This window comes from Mauremys reevesii, linkage group 10 (genome assembly GCF_016161935.1).
Source record: "Mauremys reevesii isolate NIE-2019 linkage group 10, ASM1616193v1, whole genome shotgun sequence".
Classification (NCBI taxonomy): domain Eukaryota; kingdom Metazoa; phylum Chordata; order Testudines; family Geoemydidae; genus Mauremys; species Mauremys reevesii.
Genome location: NC_052632.1, coordinates 42,552,324 through 42,577,474, shown reverse-complemented (window position 1 = coordinate 42,577,474; position 25,151 = coordinate 42,552,324). Strand labels below are relative to the sequence as shown.

The 25,151-nt window shown below is 54.1% G+C and overlaps 1 protein-coding gene across 9 annotated transcripts in view; it reads left to right on the top strand.

Annotated features, from left to right (window-relative positions):
• The window catches only part of CELF6 (CUGBP Elav-like family member 6), a 223,874-nt gene that overhangs the window by 104,158 nt on the left and 94,565 nt on the right, over positions 1 to 25,151 (top strand). For 6 of the 9 annotated variants that reach the window (XM_039492707.1, XM_039492706.1, XM_039492711.1 and 3 more), the window contains exons 3-4: positions 11,531 to 11,579; positions 25,049 to 25,084. In XM_039492707.1, the coding sequence (XP_039348641.1) occupies positions 11,531 to 11,579; positions 25,049 to 25,084 (85 nt within the window). The remainder of the gene's footprint in view (positions 1 to 11,530; positions 11,580 to 25,048; positions 25,085 to 25,151) is intronic. The other 3 variants (XM_039492712.1, XM_039492708.1, XM_039492709.1) reach the window with 1 other exon arrangement.

Here is a 25,151-nt window from a genome sequence, read left to right as displayed (position 1 = left end):
AGAAGTGAAGCGGCCAGGCGTGCTCAGGGTGCTTGTGCTCATGCGTGGAGCAGGGGTGAGCTGGGGTGGGGGGGTGCCTCAGGGCAGAGAGTGGGGGGTGGGGAGCTGCTGCAAGGGAGGCACCTCAGGGCGGAGGGGGGGAGCTGCCACGAGGGGGCACCTCAGGGTGCAGGTGCGGGGGGGGGCGCAAGATGGAAGTTTCGCCTAGGGCGCAAAACATCCTTGCACCGGCCCTGCCTGCAGGACTGAGAGCCAAAGCCTGAAGCATGAGTGGCCGGCTGTATTAGCCTGTCCCACTCGTGAAGGAGGATGGGGACTGAGAAGGCAGATGGGCCAGTTGTTCTGCTCTTCCTCTGTCTGTTCGGTGCCCCAGGAAGAGCTCTTGGGGATCTCCAGAGGGTCCCGTCACTCCAGGTGGGCTGGGTCCTGCACCCGGCCACGCCCTCTCCCTCTCCCTCTCCCTATGCCCTCCTTCCCTTGCCCTCTTCCCCTCCCTGTTCCTCTGGTCTCGGTTCCTGCCCCAGACTGGCCTGGCCCCAGAGCTCCCTTGCACACCCCAGGTGTGATCAGCGCCAGATCCTCTGTGACTCTGCCAGGTGTGGCTGAGGTTAGCTCCAGTCAGGTCTGTTACACACTGCACTACCTAGTGGCTGAACAGTACAACACAGCTTAACATCCCATTACATTTCCTCCTTTTCTCTTCCCTCCTGGCTCTCTCCCCACCCCTCCTTTGCTAGTTCCTCATTTCCCTCTTCACTTCTCAACCTCTTCTGGCTCTTCTTCTCTCCGTCCCTTTTCCATTGTCTCCACCTCTCCACCCAGCGCTCTCCTCTCTCTTCCCCTGAGCCAAAAAGGACCAGCAAGGGACCATGCGAGAGTGCTGACGAGCTGGGGCATGGCCCAGCGCTCGCAGGGAGAGTGGAGCCTCTGAGCTCAGCTCCCGGAGCTACCTCCTGCCACAGTAATGAGGCACAGGGCTTCTCGGGAGAGGGGCCCCCGCCTGCCTCTGAGCTCCAGCTGGGGGAGGCTTTTTCAAAGAAAAGACTTTTCATCTGAAAAACGAGTTCTCATTGAAAATAGCAGATTTTATGGGGAAAAAATTACTTTCAATGAAAAATATTGGGTGGCTTTCAGTCATCCCCTCCAAAAGCCCCAAACAACCCTGGATGGTTTGGGTGGGGATCGGGCAGCTGAAAACCAAATTTTCAGGGGGAGTTTTTGTTTGTTTTTAACAAGACCCAAACGTTTGCCACAGAAAAGAAAAAAAACCCAAACTCATACCCCTGGCAGCTCTGGGCTGGGCACCTCCTAGGATTGACTGAGCCAGTTGAGGCTTAGCAGTGCTGGCAGCTGTCGCAGCTCTGTCAGGACACTTGGGATACGTGGCGTTGGTCTCAGAGCCCAGCTCTGGGTGTCCTGTGACTGTGAATCTTGGCTTTTTCTCCAAAACAACATCTCTAATTCTTGTGGTGGCAAAGAAAGACCTGAAAGCCTGGCCGCAGAGAACCTCACCACTAGGATTTTTATTTTAGATCTCACACTTTTTAAGCCACTCCCATGAGATTTTGGGGGCTGGCTACAGATGTTGGCGGTTGGCAGGGCTCAGGCCAAGGAGTCAAGAGGGGTTAGACACCAATGAAAGTCGATGTGAGTTGGGTACCAGATCCCTTAGACCCTTTGGTCACATTGGGGAAGAAAACTACCAGAGCCTCATCCAGGATAGTGATTGGGGTGTGCTATAGACCGCCGGGATCTAGCTTAGAGATGGATAGAGAGCTCTTTAATGTTTTTAAGGAGGTAAACACTAATAGGAACTGCTTGATCATGGGGGACTTTAACTTCCCGGATATAGATTGGGAAACAAATGCTAGTAATAATAATAGGGCTAAGCTTTTCCTAGACGTGATAGCTAATGAATTCCTTCATCAAGTGGTTGCTGAACCGACGAGGGGGGATGCCATTTTAGATTTGATTTTGGTGAGTAACGAGGACCTTGTTGAGGACATTGTTGTAGGGGACAACCTTGGCTCGAGTGATCATGAGCTAATAAATAAATGGGAGGATAATCAATAGTGCATCTGAGACTAGGGTGTATGATTTCAAAAGGGCTAATTTTACTAAATTAAGGCGACTAGTTAGGGAAATGGACTGGGCTAACATATTTAGGGATCTAAGGGCAGATGACGCCTGGGGTTACTTCAAGTTGAAGTTGCAGGAGTTGTCAGAGGCATGTATCCCGAGAAGAGGTAGCAGTTTTAGACCGAGCTGGATGAGCAAGCGCCTTAGAGGGTCATTAAGAAAAGAAAGCGTACCAGGAGTGGAAAATGGGAGGGATCAGCAAGGAAACCTACCTTATTGAGGTCAGAGGGTGCAGGGAAGCTGTGAGAAAGGCAAAGTGGAGATGGACATTAAAACCAATAGCAAACGGTTTTTAGCCATATAAATAGGAAGAAAACCAAGAAAGAAGAAGTGGGACCGCTTAAAACTTTAAATGGAGTGGAGATTAGGGATAATCTTGGAATGGCACAATATCTGAACGAATACTTTGCCTCGGTCTTTAATGAGGCTAATGAAGGGCTAAGGAATAGTGATAGAGGGACCGATGGGAATGAAGATATGGGGTAGGCATTACGGTATCTGAGGTAGAAGCCAAACTTGAACAGCTTAACGGAAGTAAATCGGGGGCCGGATAATCTTCATCCTAGAATATTAAGGAATTGGCGAGGATATTATAATCTTTAATAAATCCCTAAATTCGGGATTGTACCGACTGACTGGAGATTAGCTAATGTAGTTCCTATATTCAAGAAGGGGAAAAAAGTGACCCGGGAATTATAGGCCTGTTAGTCTAACATCTGTAGTATGCAAAGTCATGGAAAAATCTTAAAAGAGAGTGGTTCCAGAGCATGAGGCCGATGGCAACTGGGATAGATTACAGCATGGATTTACGAAGGTAGATCGTGCAAACCAACTTGATCTCCTTCTTTGAGAGAGTAACAGATTTTTAGACAAGGGAAATGCGGTGGATCTCATATATCTGGATTTCAGTAAGGCGTTTGATCATGAAGAATTACTGGTTAAATTGGAAAAGATGGGGATCGAAATGAAAATCCAGAGGTGGATAAGGAGCTGGTTAAAGGGGAGACTGCAGAGGGTAGTATTGAAGGGGAACTGTCCGGTTGGAGGTTACCAGTGGAGTTCCTCAAGGCTCGGTTTTGGGTCCGATTTTATTCAATCTATTTATTGCTGACCTGGGAACCAAGAGTAGGAGTGGGCTGATAAAGTTTGGGATGACACCAAGTTGTGGGGTATTGTCAATTCGGAAGAGGATCGGGATATTCTCCAGGGAGATTTAGATGACCTTGTAAACTCGAGTATTAGTAACAAGATGAAATTCAATAGTGAGAAGTGTAAGGTTATGCATTTAGGGATGTCTAACAAGAACTTTAGTTATAAGCTGGGGACGCACCAGTTGGAAGTAACGGAGGAGGAGAAGGACCTAGGAGTCCTGGTTGATCGCAAGATGACTATGAGTAGGCAATGTGATGTTAAAAAGCTAATGCGGTCTTGGGTTGCATTAGGCGAGGTATTTCTAGTAGGGATAAGGAGGTGCTAGTCCCGTTATATATGAGACCTCATTTGGAGTATTGTGTGCAGTTTTGGTCTCCCATGTTTAAGAAGGATGAATTCAAACTAGAACAGGTACAAAGAAGGGCCACTAGAATGATCCGAGGAATGGAAGGCCTTTCGTATGAAAGGAGACTTGAGGAGCTCGGTTTGTTTTCCTTAACCAAAAGAAGGATAAGAGGAGATATGATTACACTCTTTAAATATATCAGAGGGATAAATACCAGGGAAGGAGAAGAATTATTTCAGCTCAGTGCTAATGTGGACACGAGGACGAACGGATATAAACTGTCAGTCAGGAAATTCAGGCTTGAAATTAGAAGAAGGTTTCTAACCATCAGTGGAGTGCAATACTGGAACAGTCTACCGAGGAAACAGAAGGACCTCCATGACTTTAAGATTAAGCTAGATAAGTTTATGGAGGGGATGGTATGATAGGATAACGGGCTTAGTCAATAGGTCAATTATGTGCCTGGTATGATATAACCTTTTCCAGAGGGTTTGGCTGGAGAGTCTTGCCCGCATGCTCGGGGTTCAGCTGACCGCCATATTTGGGGTCGGGAAGGAATTTTCCTCCAGGGAAGATTGGCAATGGCCCTGGAGGTTTAAGCATGGGGCAGGGGTCACTTGCTAAGGAGTGGGTGGATCGGCTTATGTGGCCTGCATCTTGCAGGAGGTCAGACTAGATGATCATAATGGTCCCTTCTGATCTTGAATTCTATGATTCTATGAACTCCTGGCCTTAAACTATTAAGCCAGTGCTGTTGCATGGGGCTTGTATGTCCCTAGAGAGAAATGATTCTGCACACTGTGCCAGGAAAGGCTCTGCTGGGCTTAGCCCCATGGCACAGGCCTGCTCTCTGCCCTCCATCCAGCCCAGGACCCTGGAGCTGAGCAGATCCAGTCTCCACAAATTGCAGGGAGAGGGGTGTAGCGCCCTGGGAGTTGCAGGTGCATGGAACATGGCAGATCAAAGGACTGCTGGTGCCTTATCCGCTCTGGGAACAGGGAGGGGATGTGGCAGGGACCGAAAGGCAATCCCTCAGCTGCTGCCAGGTCCCTAGGAGCGCGGGGTCACACATGGCTGCCCACATGGCCCAAGAGGTTGTGAGGTCCTGCTCTGCACACTGCAGGGATGAGCTGGATGATCAGAAGGTGGGATCCTCGACTCTAGATCACTGACTACTCTGAGGAAGGAAGGAGATGGGAAGGTCAGATTGCATGGTCTAGTGGGCCCCGCTGGCCGTCAGGGCTAGGAATGGCTGAAGCCCTGGCTAAGAGCCCCACCAGGCCAGGGTTTACTGAGCTTTCTGCCCAGCCACTGCATGAGACCTGAGACCCGGGTCCTTCGTGACCGCGGTGGGTGGCAAGGGCCTGGCTGCAGAGCCAAACCTTCCCTGCAGCTCCAACAGGCTTCGTCTTCCCTTCCTGTGCTAGCCTGCCGGGCTGCCTCCTGGGCGCTGGCACACAGGGGTGCCCCTCTGAGGGGGCCTGTCCTGTGAGGAAAGAGCCCAGGCAGAGCCCAGGGGAGAAGAGAATGTGGCAGCCAGTGAGCAAGCGATGGGAACTGGCCCTGGAAGTGCCCCTTGGCCAACTGTGCATCATTCTCCAGAGCCACCCTACCCCATGGGTCCGGCTGGAACAGGGGCTCCAACAGCTGACCCATGAGCTGTGTTGGGGGGGACAATGCAGGTGAATGGGGCCTGCACCCAGAGTGTTCTTTTCATAGAATCATAGAATCTCAGGGTTGCAAGGGACCTCAGGAGGTCATCTAGTCCAACCCCCTGCTCAAAGCAGGACCAAACCCAACTAAATCATCCCAGCCAGGGCTTTGTCAAGCCTGACCTTAAAAACCTCTAAGGAAGGAGATTCCACCACCTCCCTAGGTAACCCATTCCAGTGCTTCACCACCCTCCTAGTGAAAAAGTTTTTCCTAATATCCAACCTAAACCTCCCCCTCTGCAACTTCAGACCATTACTCCTTGTTCTGTCATCTGCCTCCACTGACAACAGTCTAGATCTATCCTCTTTGGAACCCCCTTTCAGGTAGTTGAAAGCAGCTATCAAATCCCTCCTCATTCTTCTCTTCTGCAGGCTAAACAATCCCAGTTCCCTCAGCCTCTCCTCATAAGTCATGTGCTCTAGCCCCCTAATCATTTTTGTTGCTCTCCACTGGACTCTTTGGGGGAGACCTCTGAACTGTCCCCTGCTGTCACTGGTGATGCCCCTGCTTTGATGGCTAGGGACGGGGGGTTGTGACTAGGAGCACGGGGGCAGGGACCTTCGACCCAGTGAATTCCCAATGGTTCTGCTGCGTCCCCGCAGGCCTGGGCTGAGCCTTGCCCCCGGGCTTTTCCCACCTGTCTCTGGAACCTCCTGGTGAGGCCCCGAGGTTGCCCATTGCTTGTCCTGGGATGGAGCCAGGAAATGTGGCGCCACAAATCACGTGCTGCACAGGGAAGTGATGCCGCCAGGGTGACAGGGTGAAACTGAGTGAAGGCTGATCGCAAGGAGACGCCCCTTCCTGAGAGCCGGGGTGTGTGTGATTTCTTCCTGTCCAGGCAAATCCCTGGTGTAAGGGGTGCCCTGGAAGGGGGAGGCCCATGCTGGTCCCCTGTGCAGACACTAGGAACATGCAGGTCACCCCGCTGCCCATGGTGTAGGGGAAGGGGCAGCCACTGCCAGAGGGAAGCACCTGATCTCTTGGCTCTGTGGCTGGCAGGAGCTGGGTGTGCTTGGGGGCAGCATGCTCAGCCCTGGAGGGAGGGGGACACCTGCCAGGGCATAGCAATGACCCAGCTAGCCACACGTGGCCCAGGGCAAGCTGGGGCGGGGAGGCTGGAGGGGTAGGAGCATCCTCAGGACAGCCAGTGACAGCCTCTGCCACCCCGTTCCCTGTGGAGGGACACCAGGGAGAGCAGCAAGGGCCAGAGCCTGCCAGACCCCAGGGCAGCACATGCTTGGAGCTGGATTTCAGCCGCCTGAGGCTGGGATTTGGAGTCTGGATGGTCCTGTCCTCCATCCATCCCTGTGGGACTTCCCCCATTAACATCCACCCCAAGTGTAATGGGATGATAAACTGCAGTACACTGTTCAGCCCCAAGGGCGTGCTGTGCATAAAGTACCTTCTTTAAGACAACCTGGGCCATAGCTGGGCATGAGAGGCACTGATGCTGAGCACAGCTGGGGTGGCTCAGCGAGATCTGGGACAGTCCGGAGCTGGTACCGGGCCATGCCAACAGGGAACAGTGGCTCCTCCATTCACCAATGTGTCGCTGTTTGTTGTTTGCCAGAACAGCAGGCCTCGCCCAGCTGATCTCAGTGCCCCTGGGCAGAAGGTGGGCTCCCCAGGGAGGTAGAGGGACCCAGGCAGTCCAAGCCCTCGCCCTTCCTGCGGGTACAGAGGAGTGTGGAGATACTGCAGGTGACAAGCTGGAACCGGGGCTCGTAAAAATTCCCCTCGGTGTCAGTTTGACTAATTTGTTAGTCTTATCGCTGGCAGGATCCGCTGGGCCCGGCACAGGCACAGGCCATAAAACTAATGTAGTGAGGCAGCAGCCCGGCGTAATGATGGGTACGGCTCACCGCCTGGAACAGGCATTAGCTTTATGAACCAGGGGGTAATTGAAAGGAAATATTTGTCATTGGGCTCCGGCAGAGGAGAAGTTCACAGGAAACTTTGTGGCTGCTGCTGCCAGGTTGCCTGCCCACCCAGATGTGCAGGAGGCCTGTGCAGGTGGGTGGTTGGAGAAGGGCACCCGGGAACCACCCAGGGGCACTTGTGTCTAAACAACCACTTCACAGCCCTCCTGGCACTTAGCTCAGTCATACTGCAAACCCGTTCCCAGCCCGTGTCTCTCCCTCGGAGGGCTCAGCGGAGGCTCCGGGGGGATGAGCAGCTAGTGGTGCTGATTTATGACAGGTCTCTACTGACACCCCCAGCTCTGACTATGCAGCTAATGCCGGACCTGCAGCCCTTCACACTATCCCAGTCTATTCCTGCACCCCCCTAGCCAACAGTCTCCCGGCTAGCCCAGTCCTGAGACCCCCTCCCTGCCCAGCTCTGCCAGGGCCTCTCAAGCCCAACTCGCAGCACCTTGGGTTTGTCACCTTTTCAGTCTTGTAATGCAGGGGAAGAGCCACAGCCCAAAGCTGGAGCTGGTCTGGAAGCCCAATTAGAAGCCCAGCAGGGTCAGGGCTTGATGCTGTAAGGTTGAGCCGGGAGCCCTTTCTGTGATCTCCCCCTGCCATTATCAATCATCCAAAATCCAGCCCGCAGAGTAAATCCACTGCACTCTCCAGTGGTATCTAAGCCCCCAATTTGCCCAGCCACCTCCCCCTTTCTGGCTGATCTCTCCCATCAGCTGCAAGTACTCAGACCAGCCGCCCAGCAGGTAGCCGACTGCAGTGTGACCCACGCAGCCGTGTGCGATTGTGATGTTGTGGATGTGTCGTGTGGTTGTGTCAGGCGGGGCAGGCAAGATGATGGATGGAAGACGCCACCATCCTTTCATCTGTCATTCTGACGAGGTCAAGGCACGTTAATTGACTTTAATAGCCAGCAAATGACATCAACAACTTCTACTAATACGCAAATCAGCGAGATAGATTGGCAGGAGTGGGGCTGCCGGGTTCCTCAAGCAGCAATGCAGGCAGCCAGATAGGCAATGCGGAGAGCAGCGTTCATCCAAGGATTCCTGCTGCGAAATGCAGACACCTCTGGGGTGAACAGCGGCCACCTTCCCACAGCACTGCTTCCCTTCTTGGCTGCCTTCCCACAGCACTGCTTCCCTTCTTGACACTTTAGGTGGCACGCTGCCTCTGGGCAGGGGTGGGATTAGACCAGCAGACTGTCCCCATCTCCCGCAGAAGGGGCTGAGAGCCCCAGTGGGGCAGGGTTCGTGCCCTTGGAGAAGAGGCAGAGGAGTCAGCCTCCAAACCTGTGGATCTCCTAAGATTCGTATGGATCTTGGCAGACAAGTGCCTAGTGGCCCTGTGTACTTGGCTTGAAGCCTCCCCTATTCTGGAGCTTCCTGTGTGCACACTGCTCAGCTGAGAGGGGAAACTCGCCTTGCCTGGTTCACATTTGTCCCTGGTCAGTTTCACCTCTGACACCCCTTCCACTTAATGGAACGGGTTGAAAAAATCATCCTGCCGCAAAATGGAGCTTAACTGGAGTTTCCTTGAAGGAAAATTTCAGTTTTGGTGACATTTTTCATTTTGTTTTTCAAAAGCCCACAATGTAGGGATGGGGGGGACACTACCCCCCACACGCACTGTCCGTGGTTGGACCCAGTCTACCGCTAGCACAAAGTTGTTGCACTGGGGCTTCCAGCACTTCAAGGGACCTTCTAGAACTCAGAAACAGAGACTGGCCTGATGCAGCCCCCAGCATGCCAAGCTATGGGCCCACACACCACAGCCGTCGGCAGGGCCAAACCCTGGTCTTTCAGCCCCTTGGGCTAAAGCACAAACCCAGCTGCCTGTGAGCCACCTGGTGTAGCCTCTGTGACCAGCCACTAGCAGGTGCCCTGGTCCCGGACACTCCCAAGCTTGCAGGCTGCTGAGATCTGTTCATATGGAGTTTATAAACGCCGTATTCTGGACCGGCGGGGTCCTTGGAAACTAGGCAGGCATGCGCTGTGGGGAGCTCCCCTGCCTGGAGAGCAAGCAGTGGAGTAGATCACCTGTCTGTCCCTGCTTGCCGTCTCCATGGGAGCCTGGTCTCTTTCGGGCTGGCTGGGTGGACAGCACCACCAGGCCCAGCTCACTTCACAGGGGCTGTCCTGGGTGTGTTTAACAAACAGCTTGGGAGACCTGGACTGAATGGCCTGTGTGAGACAGGTTCTGCTGGGGCGAAGCGCCGGGAAAGCTGGAATTGGATCTGGAGCTGAATCTCCCCCCAAGTCTGGGGGGTTTGCTCCCTTAGTCTGGGCACATCCCTGTAGCTGTCGTGGAGCCACAGAGAGAAGCTGCGAGGTCAAAAGTTATTTGTAGGCAGACGCTGAGCTGTGTGCTGCCCTGGCCTGGGAACCCGGGCTGTGCTGTGTCCCCCCGGTCATTACAGATGTAATTGGCCTGACCAGCCATTGAACCACAATTAAATAGGAACAAATGCCTGAGACACTGCCCCCACCCCCGGGGGTCACTGAGTGCAGAACACAAGGCAGGCTGTGCAGGCAAGGGCAGGTATCGCTGTCTCCCTTTTGTAGTGTCCCCCAGTTCATACTGCCGGGCCAGGCCCCTGCTGCCTCTAACTGGCAGGGTCACAGTCACAGCCTCAGCACAGAGCTTGGTTAGCAGCTAGCTCTTAACAGGCTTCACCCTCCTCCTCATTAGCCCTAACGCTCACCAGCTCCTGCCTTATGGGCACAATCCAGGCCACGGACTTTTTCCCCACAGCGCTCGACTGAACTGCCCCAGGATGGTCCCGGCTGGGCTGCTGATGCAGTTCCACCTGCTGCCACGTGGGGCAGCGGGGCACCAGGCTCAGTGGGACCCTGTGCTCCCTGGCCAGAGAGGGTGCTAGTGAGTGACGCCAAGGATCCCTCCCCCAGGGCAGCATCGCCCAGGGAGTCCTAGGGAGGGAAGCAAAGCTGCCCGGGGAAGGGGCCTGCAGCATCACCCAGGGAGTCCTACTGATGGGAGCAGAGCTGCCCCCTAGCGACCCCGCTGGCCGGGCTGCCTGAGTGCCCTGGCCCCACTGCAGTGGGGCTGGTAGCAGGACTGGGCCTGAGGTTGCTGGATCCTCATACAGATGTGGGGGGTGTCGCCCTCTCCCGACAGCTGCGCCTCCGTCACTGACCTGCCCTCCCATTCTCTCCTGCCCCAGCTCCTTGGCCCCCAGCGAAGCAGCCAGGCCAGGGGCTGTAGGAAGGCCAGGCCCTGATGAAGTTAATCTTTATATCCCTTAATCCCACCACTAATCCCTGCGAGCTGGGGAGAGTTTAGTGCTAATGTTCTCTGGCTGCCTGTGGGGATGGCGGATTTGCACCAGGATAAGGGCCAGCAGCTTAGATCCAGACGGACCAGGGGGCGGGGATGGCTAGTCGGAGATCCTGCTTTGCCATGATGCATTGTGTGTGGGGGGGGTTCCACTCCCTTTGCCCCTCCCCCACCTTGGGTGCTGTCACTCTGCCCCCCATTTTCCTCACTGGACAGAGTCACTGACCCAGCTCCTCCACCTGCTCCATGGACTGGTCCCTGCCCTCCAGAGGGGGAAGTGGGTGGGGCACAGCACAGGGCCTGCTGTTCAGTCCTGTGGTGCGTTAGTCAGGTAGGGTCGCTCGGCAGATGCAGAGGTGGGAAATATTCTTGCTGTTCCCCCTCTAGAGTGACTGTTGGTAGGTATGAGCTGACACCCCCCACACCCACACCCGCCTGGTCCCAAGGCCAATCCTCAGGCAGGTTCTCTGGCTAGTGTCTCCTTTTGGTCTCTGCCCCAGGACACCCTGCCTACCCCTCCGTCCCAGCAAGAGGCTCCGATCCCATGTGCAGCCCATCTATCCCTTCAGCATCCCTGGGGTAGAGCTGGCAGAAGCTTGTCCTATTCCCTGTGGCTCTGCTCTGACCCCTGTGAAGTCAATGGGACATTTGCTATTCAGTGGAGCTGGGATGTTAGCGTCCATCCCAGCTAGGCCCATAGATCCAGGGCCGGCTTCCTGATGAATGAGCTGGGGGGATCTTTCTTTCTCTCTGATATTAACACTCCCCATCTGGGCCAGTCGCGTGGAAATCCCCAACTGGACAGCTGTGCCCGCTTGGAACAGATCATGCCAGCAGCTCCTGCTTCCATGTGTCCACCCAGTAGCCACCCACGCTTCATCCTCTCCCTCCTCCCCCAGCCAACAGCCCATCCATGTCTGCGGATGCTAACCACACGGCTCCTCGTTTTGTTTTGCAGATGAATCGCCCCATCCAGGTGAAGCCGGCGGACAGCGAGGGCCGAGGAGGTAGTTGTCTTTTGAATACGTACCCACGTGTCATGGCTGGCCGCTCTTGCTAGGTTAGCTGCTGGCACAGTGCAGGGAAGGGCGAGGACTCACTATGTTCTTCTATTCCATCCTTCTCCCTCCCGGGGCATTTGTCTGTCTCATAGGGGCATGGAGAGCAGGGAGAAAGGATCTCACTGGTCTGCAGTGATTAAAAACCCTTCAGAGCCCATCCTTCTGGCCCTGACAATTTGTGGTGCCTATAAAACATGTGGGAGGTGGTTTATCATATAAGGAACTGCTCAGGCACTCTAGAGAATATCTAATCTAATCTATCTATCTATCCCTATACACCCCTTCTATCTAAGATATCTATCAGTGGGAGGTCTGAGTATCAGGGGAGTCTGGATGCATGGGGGTTGGACAGAGGGGGGGGGCAGCTCTCTGTACAGTGGCCCCTCCTCCTGAGACTGAGGAGCAATGGGGGCAGGAAGCAGGGGAGAGGGTGCGGAGCTTCCTGCAACCGGGGAAGATTCTGGGGTTGGGTTTGACCCGGCCCTGGCCTGGCGGCTCTGGGCAGGGGAAGAGAAAGTCCCATCCTCCCATGCCCCCAGTCCAACCAGAACTAGCATCTGAGTCCAGCACAAGATAGGAGCCACCAGCCGGAATGTCCCCAGCCTCCCCCCATCCCCCGCAACGATTTACCTCTCCCTAGGTGCTCCGGACATCCAAACTTTGATTTAGTTGGGGATTGGTCCTGCTTTGAGCAGAGGGTTGGACTAGATGACCTCATGAGGTCCCTGCCAACCCTGATATTCTATGATTCTATGAACTGATGCACCCACACTGCTGGAGAGGGCTGTATGACCGCTTTTGCAGTTTCCCTTTGCTTGACCATCATTTTCTGCAGGAAAGCAAAGAAACCTGGGGGGGACATGAATGCAGCATGTGCACAGTGGTACAGAATTCCCCAAGGAGTATGTGGTGCTGGGCGTGTACAGACAACAGATGGTCCCCGCCCCAAGGAGCTACCCAGCAAAGTAAAGAATGAAGTCCATTAGCTGGGACTTGGTAGCAGGCTCATTAACCTGTGTGTGTGATCCGCTTGCTAGAGGAAGACAGAGACCCATTGCAGTAGCCAGGGCTGCACCAGCTAGTGCGTGTGTGTTCTGTAACCGGGGGCAATTTCACTGGCTTTCTGCTCTCATTTGCCCTCATAAAATTGAGCCAGCTAGTAGCTGCATCTGTTGGTAGCATCCCCTGAAGGGGCCTGGGCTTGGCAGCTGGATGGCCCTGGCATAGAGAGTACCCTTATAAAGTTTGCGAATGATACCAAGCTGGGAGGGGTTGCAAGTGCTTTGGAGGATAGGATTAAAATTCAAAATGATTTGGACAAACTGGAGAAATGGTCTGAAGTAAACAGGATGAAATTGAATATGGACAAATGCAAAGTACTCCACTTAGGAAGGACCATTCAGTTGCACACATACAAAATGGGAAATGACTGCCTAGGAAGGAGTACTGCGGAAAGGGATCTGGGGGTCATAGTGGATCACAAGTTAAATATGAGTCAACAATGTAACGCTGCTGCAAAAAAAGCAAACATCGTTCTGGGATGTATTAGCAGGAGTGTTGTAAGCAAGACACAAGAAGTAATTCTGCTCTACTCTGCACTGATTAGGCCTCAGCTGGAGTATTGTGTCCAGTTTTGGGTGCCACATTTCAGGAAGGATGTTGACAAATTGGAGAAAGTCCAGAGAAGAGCAACAAAAATGATTAAAGGTCTAGAAAACATGATCTGTGAGGGAAGACTGAAAACATTGGGTTTGTTTAGTCTGGAAAAGAGAAGACTGGGGGGTGGGGGGCACGATAACAGTTTTCAAGTACATAAAAGGTTGTTACAAGGAGGAGGGAGAAAAATTGTTCTTCTTAACTTCTGAGGATAGGACAAGAAGCAATGGGCTTAAATTGCAGCAAGGGAGGTTTAGGTTGGACATTAGGAAAAACTTCCTAACTGTCAGGGTGGTTAAACACTGGAATAAATTGCCTAGGGAGGGTGTAGAAGCTCCATCATTGGGGATTTTTAAGAGCAGGTTGGACAAACACCTGTCAGGGATGGTCTAGATAATACTTAATCCTGCCTTGAGTGCAGGGGACTGGACTAGATGACCTCTCGAGGTCCCTTCCAGTTCTATGATTCTATGCCCTTAGAGACGCCTGCCCCTAGGGCCAGGTGGGTGTGACTGGCTGCAGGATGGGCCTGGCACCGAGGCTTAGAGCAACTTTGGGGTTCATTTTGCTTCGTCAGGAGGTTGCTTGAAACTGACCCCCACTTTACGCCGCAGCACCCTAGCTGGGTGGAGAGCCGCACTGTCACTGGTGTATGGGCTGGGCTCCAGGCGGCGCAGGGCTGATAGCTAGCAAGCAGCACCCAAACGCTGCCTGTGCCCTACAGTAGGTGTGTGCTGCAGATGGCCTGGGGCATGCACATGTAGGACTCAGCTCAGTAAGAGCTGGGGGGACCAAGGGCCAGAGGCTCTCCAGGGGGATTGCTGGACTAGGGGAGGTAGAGAAAAACTGACCCATAAGGGCTGTGGGAATCTTGCAGGCCCACGTGTGTGCTGAGCCCCATCCAGGTGGGTAAGAGCTCTGTGTACACAGCAGGTCTCAGCTCATCCAGTTTAAGGGCCCTGATACATTGGGATGGCAGGAGAGGGAGGGGAGAGAGGCTGGGGAGGGAGGCTGGATGGGGTAAGGAGGAAGCAGAGGCTGGAGGAGGTCCAAGCACATGAGGGATGGGCTGGAAGCTTGAGGAGAGACCTGGGCAGAGGAGGGAGGGGGTGAAAGTTAGAGGAGGCTGGGGGGGCGGGAGGCTGGGGGAGAGCTGCGGGGGTAAAGGTTGGGGAGATGAGGTCTGGGTTTGCTGGGGGGTTGATGGCCTCTCTTTGCTGCAAGATGCTAGTTCAGAATATGATGACTGAAGTGGAGCTGCCTGAGTGGCATTCCCCAGCATGTCCTGTTCATGTGGCTCCGCCGGCCACGCCACGGGGTCTCTGCAGGCTCTCTATTACACTGAGTCACAGGGCCCAGGGCCATAGACCTTATGTCACGGCCCTACCTCAGTTTCCCCTCTGTAAAGCAGGGACTATCCTGCTAGCCCTGCCCCCCAGGGGGCTGTGGGTGCTGAGAGACTCTTATTCTTTGTTTTGTGTCTCAGTGCAAAGGCTGGACACCCTCCAGCTGACACCAAGGCTAGATTCCAGGCCATAGGGGAGGGAGAGCCATGGGCAGAGCTCTGCCCCGCTAGGCCCCCATCACCTGCCCAGGCCCGGGGGTGAAGTACAGGGAAGCTGCAGACGCCACTGCCAGGGCTCCAGCAACTGCCTGCAAATTACATGGGTGCCACTGCACCCCCTCCATTACCGGCTGGCGTGTGGGGAGGGGACAAGGGGGCAGCGCTGGGGAGCTGGCAGGCCAGTGAGCAGACACGCCGGAGCTGGGCCTTCGGTGTGACAAATGGGGCCATTTAGCAGGCTGGGCTGGGAATTGGCAGGGAGAGGAAAGCAAAAGTGCCATGGGGAACAGGCAGCCCCTGCCCAGCCTGCTCAGTGCCCCCCTGTGCCAGGCCTTGTGGGTACAGATGGGAACTGGAGAGGGCAGGGACAGGAGAGGAGAGTACTGCCCCTTTTACACACACACACACACACACACACACACACACACACACACACACACACACACACACGTGCCATCTCACCGTAAACCCCCCAAAACTCCTAGCTGCAGACTTTGCACACATGCTTTTACACAGACAGGCTTGCCATGCCGATGGATCCACGCATACATGTTTACCGACACAAGCAGACACCCATATCCCCACACACATGCACACACGCTCATCCAAGCACACCGCACAATCGCACATCTGCACCCACAGAGATGCCAGCTTTGGCACTCACAGGTCCCTGCCCCAGCCTCCCTTGCTCTTTGCCTTTGTGAAAAGGCCGGCGAGTATCCAGGGGGTTGAGGCCGGGTGCTGCTGGGGAGAAGAGACGTGTAGTGTTATCATCTCACCGGCTAGTGCAGCAGCACCCAAAGAACTCGCCCCCGGCTGGCCTTGCTGTGCTGGGTGGTGAACGAATGGAGAACTTCTGAGTTATGGCCCTTTCTCCCTACACAGATCCATGTGAGCGGATCCCAGTTGTTCATACCACCCTGTGGGGTGGGGGCGGAGCTGTGCTCCCCCTCCCTGCGCGTACACACGCAGGCCAGGCACACAGATGGGTGTGCGCACCAGCCTCAATGTCTTGTCTGTATTTCATTGCACCCTCTCTGTACCTGTCCTCCCAACTCCCTACCCCCGTGCATTACCCCCCATAGCCTGACGCTCCATGCCCCACACCCTATCTCCACACGTGCACCATCTGCTGACCCCTAGCCCAGCACTCCCATCCCAGAACCCATTGCATCAAATCCTCTGTGCAAAACCCCAACACTACCCAGCTCCTCACACCCTGTGTGTCCCACTGCTTGTCCTGTTTCCCAGTGCCCCTAAACCCAGCCCCTCCCACCCAACCCATCTCTCAGGCCCCACAGCCCCTACCAAGGGGGCACCCCACTGGAAAGAATCCAGGATTGGCCAGAAAGTTCCCAAACAAGCCACATGGATGCAGCAATCTCAGGGACTCCCTGCTGGTCCTTCCAGGGGCACGTGCCCACTGCACTGCGAGGCACCACACGCCAGGCAGCTGCCTTGCTGAACAAAGATATCTGGTAGAGGAGCCATCAGATCCCTGGGACAAGGACCTGGCCTGTTTATGCAGCACTGTAACAGGGAGACAGCTCCTTAAGGGTAGTAAGGACTAGTGGTCAGTCAACTCCTGTTCCATGGTGTGTCCCTTTAAGTCCTGAGACTTTTAGAGCAGACAAAGACCTACGGAGGGGCAGAGGCAGGTGCTGGGGAAGAGGAAGATGGTCCCAGGGGAATATAGCCAGGCTACTGTTCCTTTAAGGGGCTGGGCCCAGCAACCCTGTAGAGTAGGTGGGGCAGGGCACCCCTCTCTCCCAGCCAATCAGGACAAGGGCTGGGAGGAAGGCTGTATAAATGCTGTCTCCTGGGCCGAACAGGGCTGTTGGCCTCACCCCAAGATGCTCAGGGGAGGTGGGCACAGAGAGCTGCTGAGGGCCTAAACCTGTAGCCCTGGGAACAGAGGGCTGTGCAAGCCCCAGGCTGCAGAGCCACAGACTCTGCTTTCTGCCCTAGCCTATTACCAGTCTCCTATGGGTGACCCCGTTAGGACCCACTGGAGCAACTCTGAGGCCAGGCCTTTGGCACCAGCAATCTGTGGCTCCTTGCAGCAAATCCAGCCCAGGCAGACCCCTGTGGGGGTGGGGGGTGTTAACCTGGGCCCCCTCAGAACAGTGGCAACCTTTGCACAACAAGGTAACTGTTGATTAGTCACCAGACTCCAGAAGCTGATCATCCTGTGGCTGGCCCAGGGGAATGGGGGTTCCAGCGGGCTCCATGGGGGCAGCATAGCCAAGCTGTAGTGAACCTGTGTTCGGACTCTGCCTTCCTAACAGCCTAGCCTCCTTAGTGAGTTTGCAGGTGAGAGCCTCCAACCCTTGTACCACCCCCGTACACCTCCAAGCCCTTTGCTCTCCACTTGGGGCTGTGCCCACTGTGACGGGTTGCCCCTCCCCCAGGCTGCCACCTGATGTACTGGAGTCCCACTGAGCCGGCCTGTTCCACCAGCCTGGGCTCTCGCACCCTGTCCTGCTGAGCCAGGCCCTCAAGCCTCCCCAGCACACACAGGTAGGGACACGCCCAGCTGGAGAAAGACAGACACTGAGATCAGCTCCATGGGGGAAGAATTAGCTAGGGGATTGCCCAGTACTCAAGTGCACACCCCCTCTGGGGTGAAAACCTAAAATTGTATTGTCTTCTGCTGCACAGAAATCTGTACAGTATGAGCTCATGAAAATCACCCCCTTCCTCAATGTGCAGGAAGATATACACAGCTTCCCCCGCTGCCATTATGAATTGCATAAACTGGTTTAAAGAAAACAAAACACGTTTTTTAACTACGAAGGATAGATTTTAAGTGATTATAAGTAAGGCTGCGAGTCTGTCATGGAGGTAATGGATTCCGTGACTTTCCGGGACCTCTGTGACTTCTATGGCTGGCAGGTGCGACTGACTCCAAGGCTACCCAAGCAGCTTGGGTGGCCCTGGGGCCAGACGCACCGCCCTCTCCCCCCCACCCCCCTGGCTACAAACACAACAGCAGCAGTAGCTGGGACAGTCCTGGGCCAGCAGGACCAGCCCCCTACCAGCAGCGGTGGTGGAGGCCCCGTGTTGCCCCCTCAGCACGAGCAGGCACCCCAGAGCCCCCCCATCACCTGTGGGTGCCTTGGAGGCCCCCCAGCACCAGCAGGATCCCCCCCAGCACCAGCAAGTTCCCCAGAGCCCCCCCTTCAGAGCAGCAGCTGCACCCCCCAGAGACCCGCAGAACACCATAGATTTAGTGAGGGGTATATAGTACAAGTCATTGACAGGTCATGGGGCCGTTAATTTTTGTTTATTGTCCGTGACCTGTCCATGACTTTTACTAAAAATGCCCATGACTAAATCTTAACCCTTATAAGTTAGGCTAGCAAACAGAGCACAGTAGGTTACTAAGCAAATAAAACAACCAGGCAAACTAAGCTCAATACACTGAAGAAAGTGGTTACAAGTAGTAATTTCTCACCCTAAATGTTGTTTTAAGCATTTTTTTTTACAGACACCTTTTCCAGCCTGGGCTCGGCTCGGCTCGGCTCGGCTCAGCTCTTCTTCTCCTCCTCCTCCTCGTCTCCCTCTCCCCCTTACCCCTTGTTTCTTAGATTTTTCTAGCAATCATCCTGGGCGGGGATTCAGTGAAGAAAAGTTCCCTGAATAACTCACTTCCCTGCCTTAAGTAGGATTTGTATTTGGCAGGAATCCTTTGTTCCTCATTTTGGTCCCCACCCACTATTAGTGGAAAAATACTAGTAGGCCAAGATGAGGTCTAATACCAGGTGACATGATCACATGACCCTGCAGTGTCACCCCAGCATCCCAGGAAGCTTCTCAGGAAGGAGAGAGATTAGCATCTTCAGAGTTCTATTGTTCTCCGTAATGGCCCATCCAGGCTGATTGCATTGTCTAGTGGGTGTTCCCCAGGTTTAAACACAGCTGTAATTGTTACATAGTCAATATTCCTAACTTCAGATACAGAAATGATACTTGCATACAAATAGGATAATCATAGGCAATACATCATACCGTTTCCATTGATACCTCACATGATCCATGTTGCATAAAACATATCTTAGTTATGCCATATTCATAACACTATCTCCATGAAGAATATTGGGCATAGTGTCACATGCCACCTTCCCCGCTAAGACGCAGTGTCCTGGGTGACTGGGTTTTCTGTTGTCTTCTTGGCTTTTCCATCACTATGGGGTCGGCCGTGGCCAGTGCCTTAAGGGCCCATTCAGGCTCTGATGGCTGGGTGACACTCCTCCTCCTATCTCTCTTACCCTGGCCTGAGAGCAAGTTAGTCCTTCCCTGCCGCCCCCCCAGGAGCCATTTAAAATACAGGGGAAACTGAGGCACACCTAAAACTCACAAAAATGCTACAGAAATTTCCCCCATTATCGTACCCAAGGGCAGAGATTACAGGGAGACCTCATTTGGGGTCTGGGCAGAAGACTTTATTTCAAGTTTATTTGGACATAATAAAGTAGCACCCCAGCAGGGGGAGTTTGTCTTCCACCTTCTGGGGCAGGGCGCAGTTCTTAAGGGAAAACTGAGATAGGGGGCTGCTGAGCTGTGCTTGGCCAGTGGGGGCACTCCAGGCCTGGCCTGCCCCTCTGACAGGCAACCAACTGTTCTTTTCAGGAATGTGAGGGTCTAAAGCACTTAGAGCCAAACCCCACGTAGAGGGCTGCTGATGGGTCCAGCCCCACCCCTCTCTGCTGACATGCCTCACCTGACCTTCACCTCTGGCTGCTGCTCCTGTACTGGGCTCCCTGTCACAGCCCTCCACCCCCACCTTCCCCATCCTGGGTTCCTCATCCAGCCCTGCCGCTGCCCCTCAGTCCTGCCCGCAGCCCCCTGCCATCCCAGTCTAGGATCTCCCCAGAGCAGAGATTGCTAAAGAAAGATCTGTGCAGTGATCTCTGATTGGTGCCTTTGCTGACTCCCTTCCCCTCAAATTCATTTCTCGTGGGTTGTAACCTGACCTAGATTTGAACCTGCGGCTCTAGAGTGAAAGCCAGTGCCCTGCGGGTGAATTCTTGCCATAAGGAGTTGATGGGTCTTGGAGGCAGCTGACATAGCAGCTGTGGCCAATGATGGGTTCTGTCATTAGGGCATCAGGTGACTCCTTGGGTGGTGGATACAAGCTATTTGTAGCCTTGCTTAGGTACTGCAGCCTTCCTCCTCAGATAAATCTGTGAGCCCCAGCAGCACCTATGAGCCAGCATCCTGCCTGGAGCCTTGCTGGTAGCTCAGGAAAGGCAGGGGGGACGTGTGGAAAAGGTAGAGGGAAGCCAAACCCAATTCCCAGATCCAGGCTCCGGGAAGGATCTGCTTTGAAACTGGGTCTGGATTTGGTAGCTTAGGCCCATATCTGCTCAGAATGGAGAATGAGGAGGCACTGTGATTGGTTCAAAGTCCATAGCAGCCCACCTCTTGGGCACCCACATGGAGTATTACAAAGCATCTGCAGGCTGCGGCCCTAAATGACAGGAATGGTGGCCTCGTTCCCTTTCTTGTGTGTTGGAAGGCTAGAATGGGGATCCTCATCACAGCATGTGAGACATTAGACAGGTTTCAGAGGGGTAGCCATGTTAGTCTGTATCAGCAAAAACAATGAGGAGTCTTTGTGGCACCTTAGAGACTAACAAATTTATTTGGGTATAAGCTTTCGTGGGCTAAAACCCACTTCATCAGATGCATGGAGTGAAAAATACAGTAAGCAGTATAAATATTACAGCACACGAAAAGATGGGAGTTGCCTTACCAAGTGGGGGGAGTCAGTGCTAACGAGGCCAATTCAATTAAGGTGGAAGTGACCTATTCTCAACAGTTGATTACTTTTGTAGTGCTAATGAGGCCAATGCAATCAAGGTGGATGTCACCCATTTCCAACCGTTGACAAGAAGGTGTGAGTATAAGCAAAGAGAAAATTACTTTTTGAGGTTACCCATCCACTCTCAGTCTTTATTCAAGCCTAATTTGATGGTGTCCAATTTGCAAATTAATTCCAGTTCTGCAGTTTTTCATTGAAGTCTGTTTTTTTTGTTTTTTAAAGAATTGCCACTTTTAAGTCTGTAATTGAGTGTCTAGGGAAATCGAAGTACTTTCCTACTGGTTTTTGAGTGTTACAATTCTTGATGTCTGATTTGTGTCCATTTATTCTTTTGCATAGAGACTGTCCGGTTTGGCCAATGTACATGGCAGAGGGGCATTGCTGGCACATGATGGCATATATCACATTGGTAGATGTGCAGGTGAACGAGCCCCTGATGGTGTGGCTGATGTGATTAGGTCCTATGATGGTGTCCTTTGAATAGATATGCGGACAGAATTGGCACTGGGGTTTGTTGCAGGGATTGGTTCCTGGGTTAGTGTTTTAAAACCTGAAATAAGCAGAACCTGAGAGCCAGAGTCCAGGCTTTGCAGGGGAAAAGCTAACAAGTTCTTATGTGAGTCAGCGCCAACAGTGATAGGGCCAGAGAAGTCCCTCAGGTAGAGAAGAGCTGGCAGGGGTGGGTGATGCTGTGTCTGTCTCCTAGGCCTAGGACGTCTGGTGAGGCTGAAGGCCTGGAGTTGTCAGTTGCCCTTCATGCAATGATAGTTCTCAGCCATAGCGGACTAGACTCCAGGCTCCTGAACTCCCAAGCAGACCTGGTCCTAGTGTCTCAGTAGAAACTCTTGTGACCAAAAAAATAGCCTAGTCTGAAAATGATCGGTTTGGAGGAAAATGTTCATGTTTTTTTGCCCCAAACAGTGACATTTTTGCCTTTTCACTTCTCTCTCTCCCTCCCACCATCACTGGGCCGATGCTCTGGAACTGCTCTGTAGGAAGCCAGTCAGGACTCTGGTGTAGCGTGCCTCCTCTCTACCCTGTCGCCACGGCAAGAAGCTTACGCAGGTTCAGCCTCCCTGAGTCTGACCTTGGCACATTGAGCACCCCTTTTCACACTGTGTGCTTCCCGCAGTGAGTCTGCCTGGGCGGGGCTTCTGGGGCAGCCAAAGGGTCCTGCACCCCAACCCTGCCGTCAGCGGTGACTCTCAGCTCGCGTGTAAAACAGAAGGTTTATTAGTCAACAGGAACACAGTGTAGAACAGAACTTGTCAGATGTCCTGGACTCCCCCTTCCTTGAGTCCCCCACAGCAGACTGAACTCAACCCTGCTGCCTGGCCTCCGACACACCCGTTGCTTCTCCTCCGGTCTTTTTGTCCTGCTTCCCCAGCAAAGTGTCACTTGGTCGCATAGTGTCACTTGGTCGCATCCCCTTCCTGGTTCTCAGGCCTTGGCTACACTTGCAAATTTGCAGCGCTGCAGCAGGGTGTGAAAACACACCCTCTCCAGCGCTGCAAATTGCGGCGCTGCAAAGCGCCAGTGTGGTCAAAGCCCCAGCTCTGGGCCCCCGGAAGGGGCGGGGCCTCAGGCGGAGGGGGTGGGGCTGGGGTTCAGCTTCCCCCAGCCAGCCCTTCTGCGCTGCCCGGGGCTCCGGTGGCAATTTAAAGGGCATGGGGCTCTGACTGCTGCCGCAGTAATGGTGGCGGTGGCCAGGAGCCCCGGGCCCTTTTAAATCACTGGGCTTTTTACCTCCCTCCCCTCTGTCAGCGGCCCTGCTGTTAGGGTCCCTACTAGCAGGGCCACTGATGCGGGGGGGGGGAAGGGGCAGTGATGTTAAAGCGGGCTCAAACTGGCAGCCACTTCTTACTGGTACGCCATACCGGCGCTCTTTCACGTCCTAAATCCTCATTAATTAGGAGAGAAGAGCTTGGCATTGAAGAGTGTGGTTGGCATTGCCAAGCAGATGGGGCTGGAGGGGAGTCGCACACAGGAAGGGAAGGCATGGAACTGATGCCGAGTGGGCGGCCTGCGTGGCCCCTCCATGAGCCGAGGCAGGGCTTTGCATCTGCCAGAGTGAACACAGGCCCTGGAGAGGCCAGTCCAAGCTTCACCCGAGACACGGTGCCAGGGAGCGTGCGGGCAGCGCTTTGGCCAGTTGGATGCGCTGGAGACGCCAGCTAGCGCTGACCTTATTCACATAGAACGGGGGGGTTCTCTGTGCCCTGGACCACAGCAGCAGCTGCAGGGAGACGCAGAGCAGGCACGTGGGGCAGGGACCCCTCGATGCTCAGCTGTGACTGTGAGAAGCACAGTATGTATGGGTGGGTGGATTTAGAGCGTTCCCCTCACTTCACCCTAGCACAGTACCTAGCCTCCAGCCAAGGCCCCCATAGGCTCCAGCAATGCTCCACCCTTGCTCAGCAAGAGAGGTCACCACAGAGTGATGCATGCCAGCTCCCACCCCAAGAGCACAGCTCTCCCAGGGAGCGGCTGGACCCAGCGATCACTCTTGGGTCTGCCCCGTAGTGACACAGGGCTGCAGATCAGGCTCTGCTGACGGCAGCATTCCTGCATCTGGGGTCCGGCCTTTAAAGGGCCATGGGACCGTAATTATAGCAGCAGTCTGCAGGTGCACACACGCAGGCCAGCTTCCGAAAGTCTCGCTCTGTGTAAGTGGGGTCACCCCTCAGCACTGAAATGTAGCTACCTCTGGGATGGGAACTGACAGCCCTGCTGCGCCCACCATGGTACAGAGCAGGGTTGGGATTTTTAGGAATAGAAGGGAAAATAATTTTTCCAATTGAAACTGCAGGTGTGGGGGTGGCTTTTAGGGAGGCTGAGTGTAATTAGCGGGACTGGACTGGTGCATGGGGACTGCGCCTTGTGCAAAAATTGTCTTGGGAGTGATTAAGCGCCCCAAGGGGTCAGAATCTCAGTGTTACACCTCATCTGGTAGACAACAGCTCTGGCCCCTTAGCCCCAGGCTGGGGCATTGGGTCAGGGCTTGTTATTTCTTACTTGGAATATTGATTATGCGAAGATGCTGATCTGCTCCCCAGTGTGCGAGGTGCTGTACAAACACACCCTGAAGACATGCTCCCTGCCCCACAGAGCTCTGAATCAAAGAGAATCATAGAAGGAAGAGCGCCACCTGCTGATTTGGCTACGTCACTTCCTGGCAAAGTGCTAGGCCTGAGTTTGCTGGTGGGCAGAGGGGGCACCAAAGTGGGCAACCTGTGTTTTTCCTACTGCCAGTCCCCATGAAAGGTGCCCGGTTCCCAGGCAATCTCTGACCAGGCCATTAGCTGTGGGTGGCTGAGGGAAGCAAAGCTGCAGAGAGTCATGCCCTAATCTCACCCCCTCTGTTCCTCTTCTTGGCCTCGTCTCTCTTTGATTGGGTAGTGTGTCTCGGGGCGAGGAGCCCGATTGATTGATTCTGCTAATACCTGATAGGAAATGGCTGTGATCTAAATGTGAGCTGTTTGTTCTCCTGCCCAGGGGAATCTCAAGATCCATGGCAGGCAGGTATGGAGGGCATTGGGGAGACAAACAGAGATCTCACCTCGATCACAAACCTTAGATCAGATGTGCTAATGGTGCCTAGGTTATTGGGTCTCCTTCCCCTCCCGACAGCTGGCATGTGGGCGAGTGTGATGGGGAGGTGGGCTGTTCCTGCACGGTGCATTTCCATGAGGTGCTGCTCTCCCATTCCCTGTGAGGGGCACCAAAACCATCAAGCTGCAATTTGTTGAGCTCGTCTCCAGCTGGGTGGCTGGTTTCTCTCTCCAGGCTCTTCCCCTGTCATTCCTGTTGCTCTTTCTCTGCCCTTTCCCAATGGAAAATACGGGCCAGATCCTCCACAGACATAAATCGGCACAGCTCCATTGACAGCACAGATTGACTGGGCCTATCCTCAGCTGGTGGCAATGTATTTCCAATCCAGGTATCCCAATGGAATACACAGACACCCAGTGGAGCCTTAAACTTTCTAGGGCCGTATGGTCTCATGATTGTGTAATGACCCAGAGATCCGTCTTCCCCCTGTGCCGCCATTGGCTTCCGAGCCATAACTTCTGAGTTACACAGGTGGAAACACCCAGGGCCTGAGTCTGATCTCACAGCCCTGTTAACCAGGGGTAAGCAGGGCCGGCTCCAGGCACCAGCGAAGGAAGCAGGTGCCTGGGGCGGCCAATAGAAAGGGGCGGCAGTGCGTCCATTGTCGGGGTGGCACGTCCAGGGTGGAGGTAGCTCAATCGGCTCGCTCCGGGTTGGCGGCACTTCGGCAGCGGGTACTTCACTCGCTGTCTTCCTCTTCGGCCGCAGCTCAATCGGGTTTTTCTTTTTTTTCTTCTTTTTTTTTTTTCTTTGCAGCTTGGGGCGGCAAAAAAGCTGGAGCCGGCTCTGGGGGTAAGTAATGAAGTGACGTCAGTGTAGAGAGCTGGCCATCCCCAAGAGGTCAAACACTGCTCCCCAG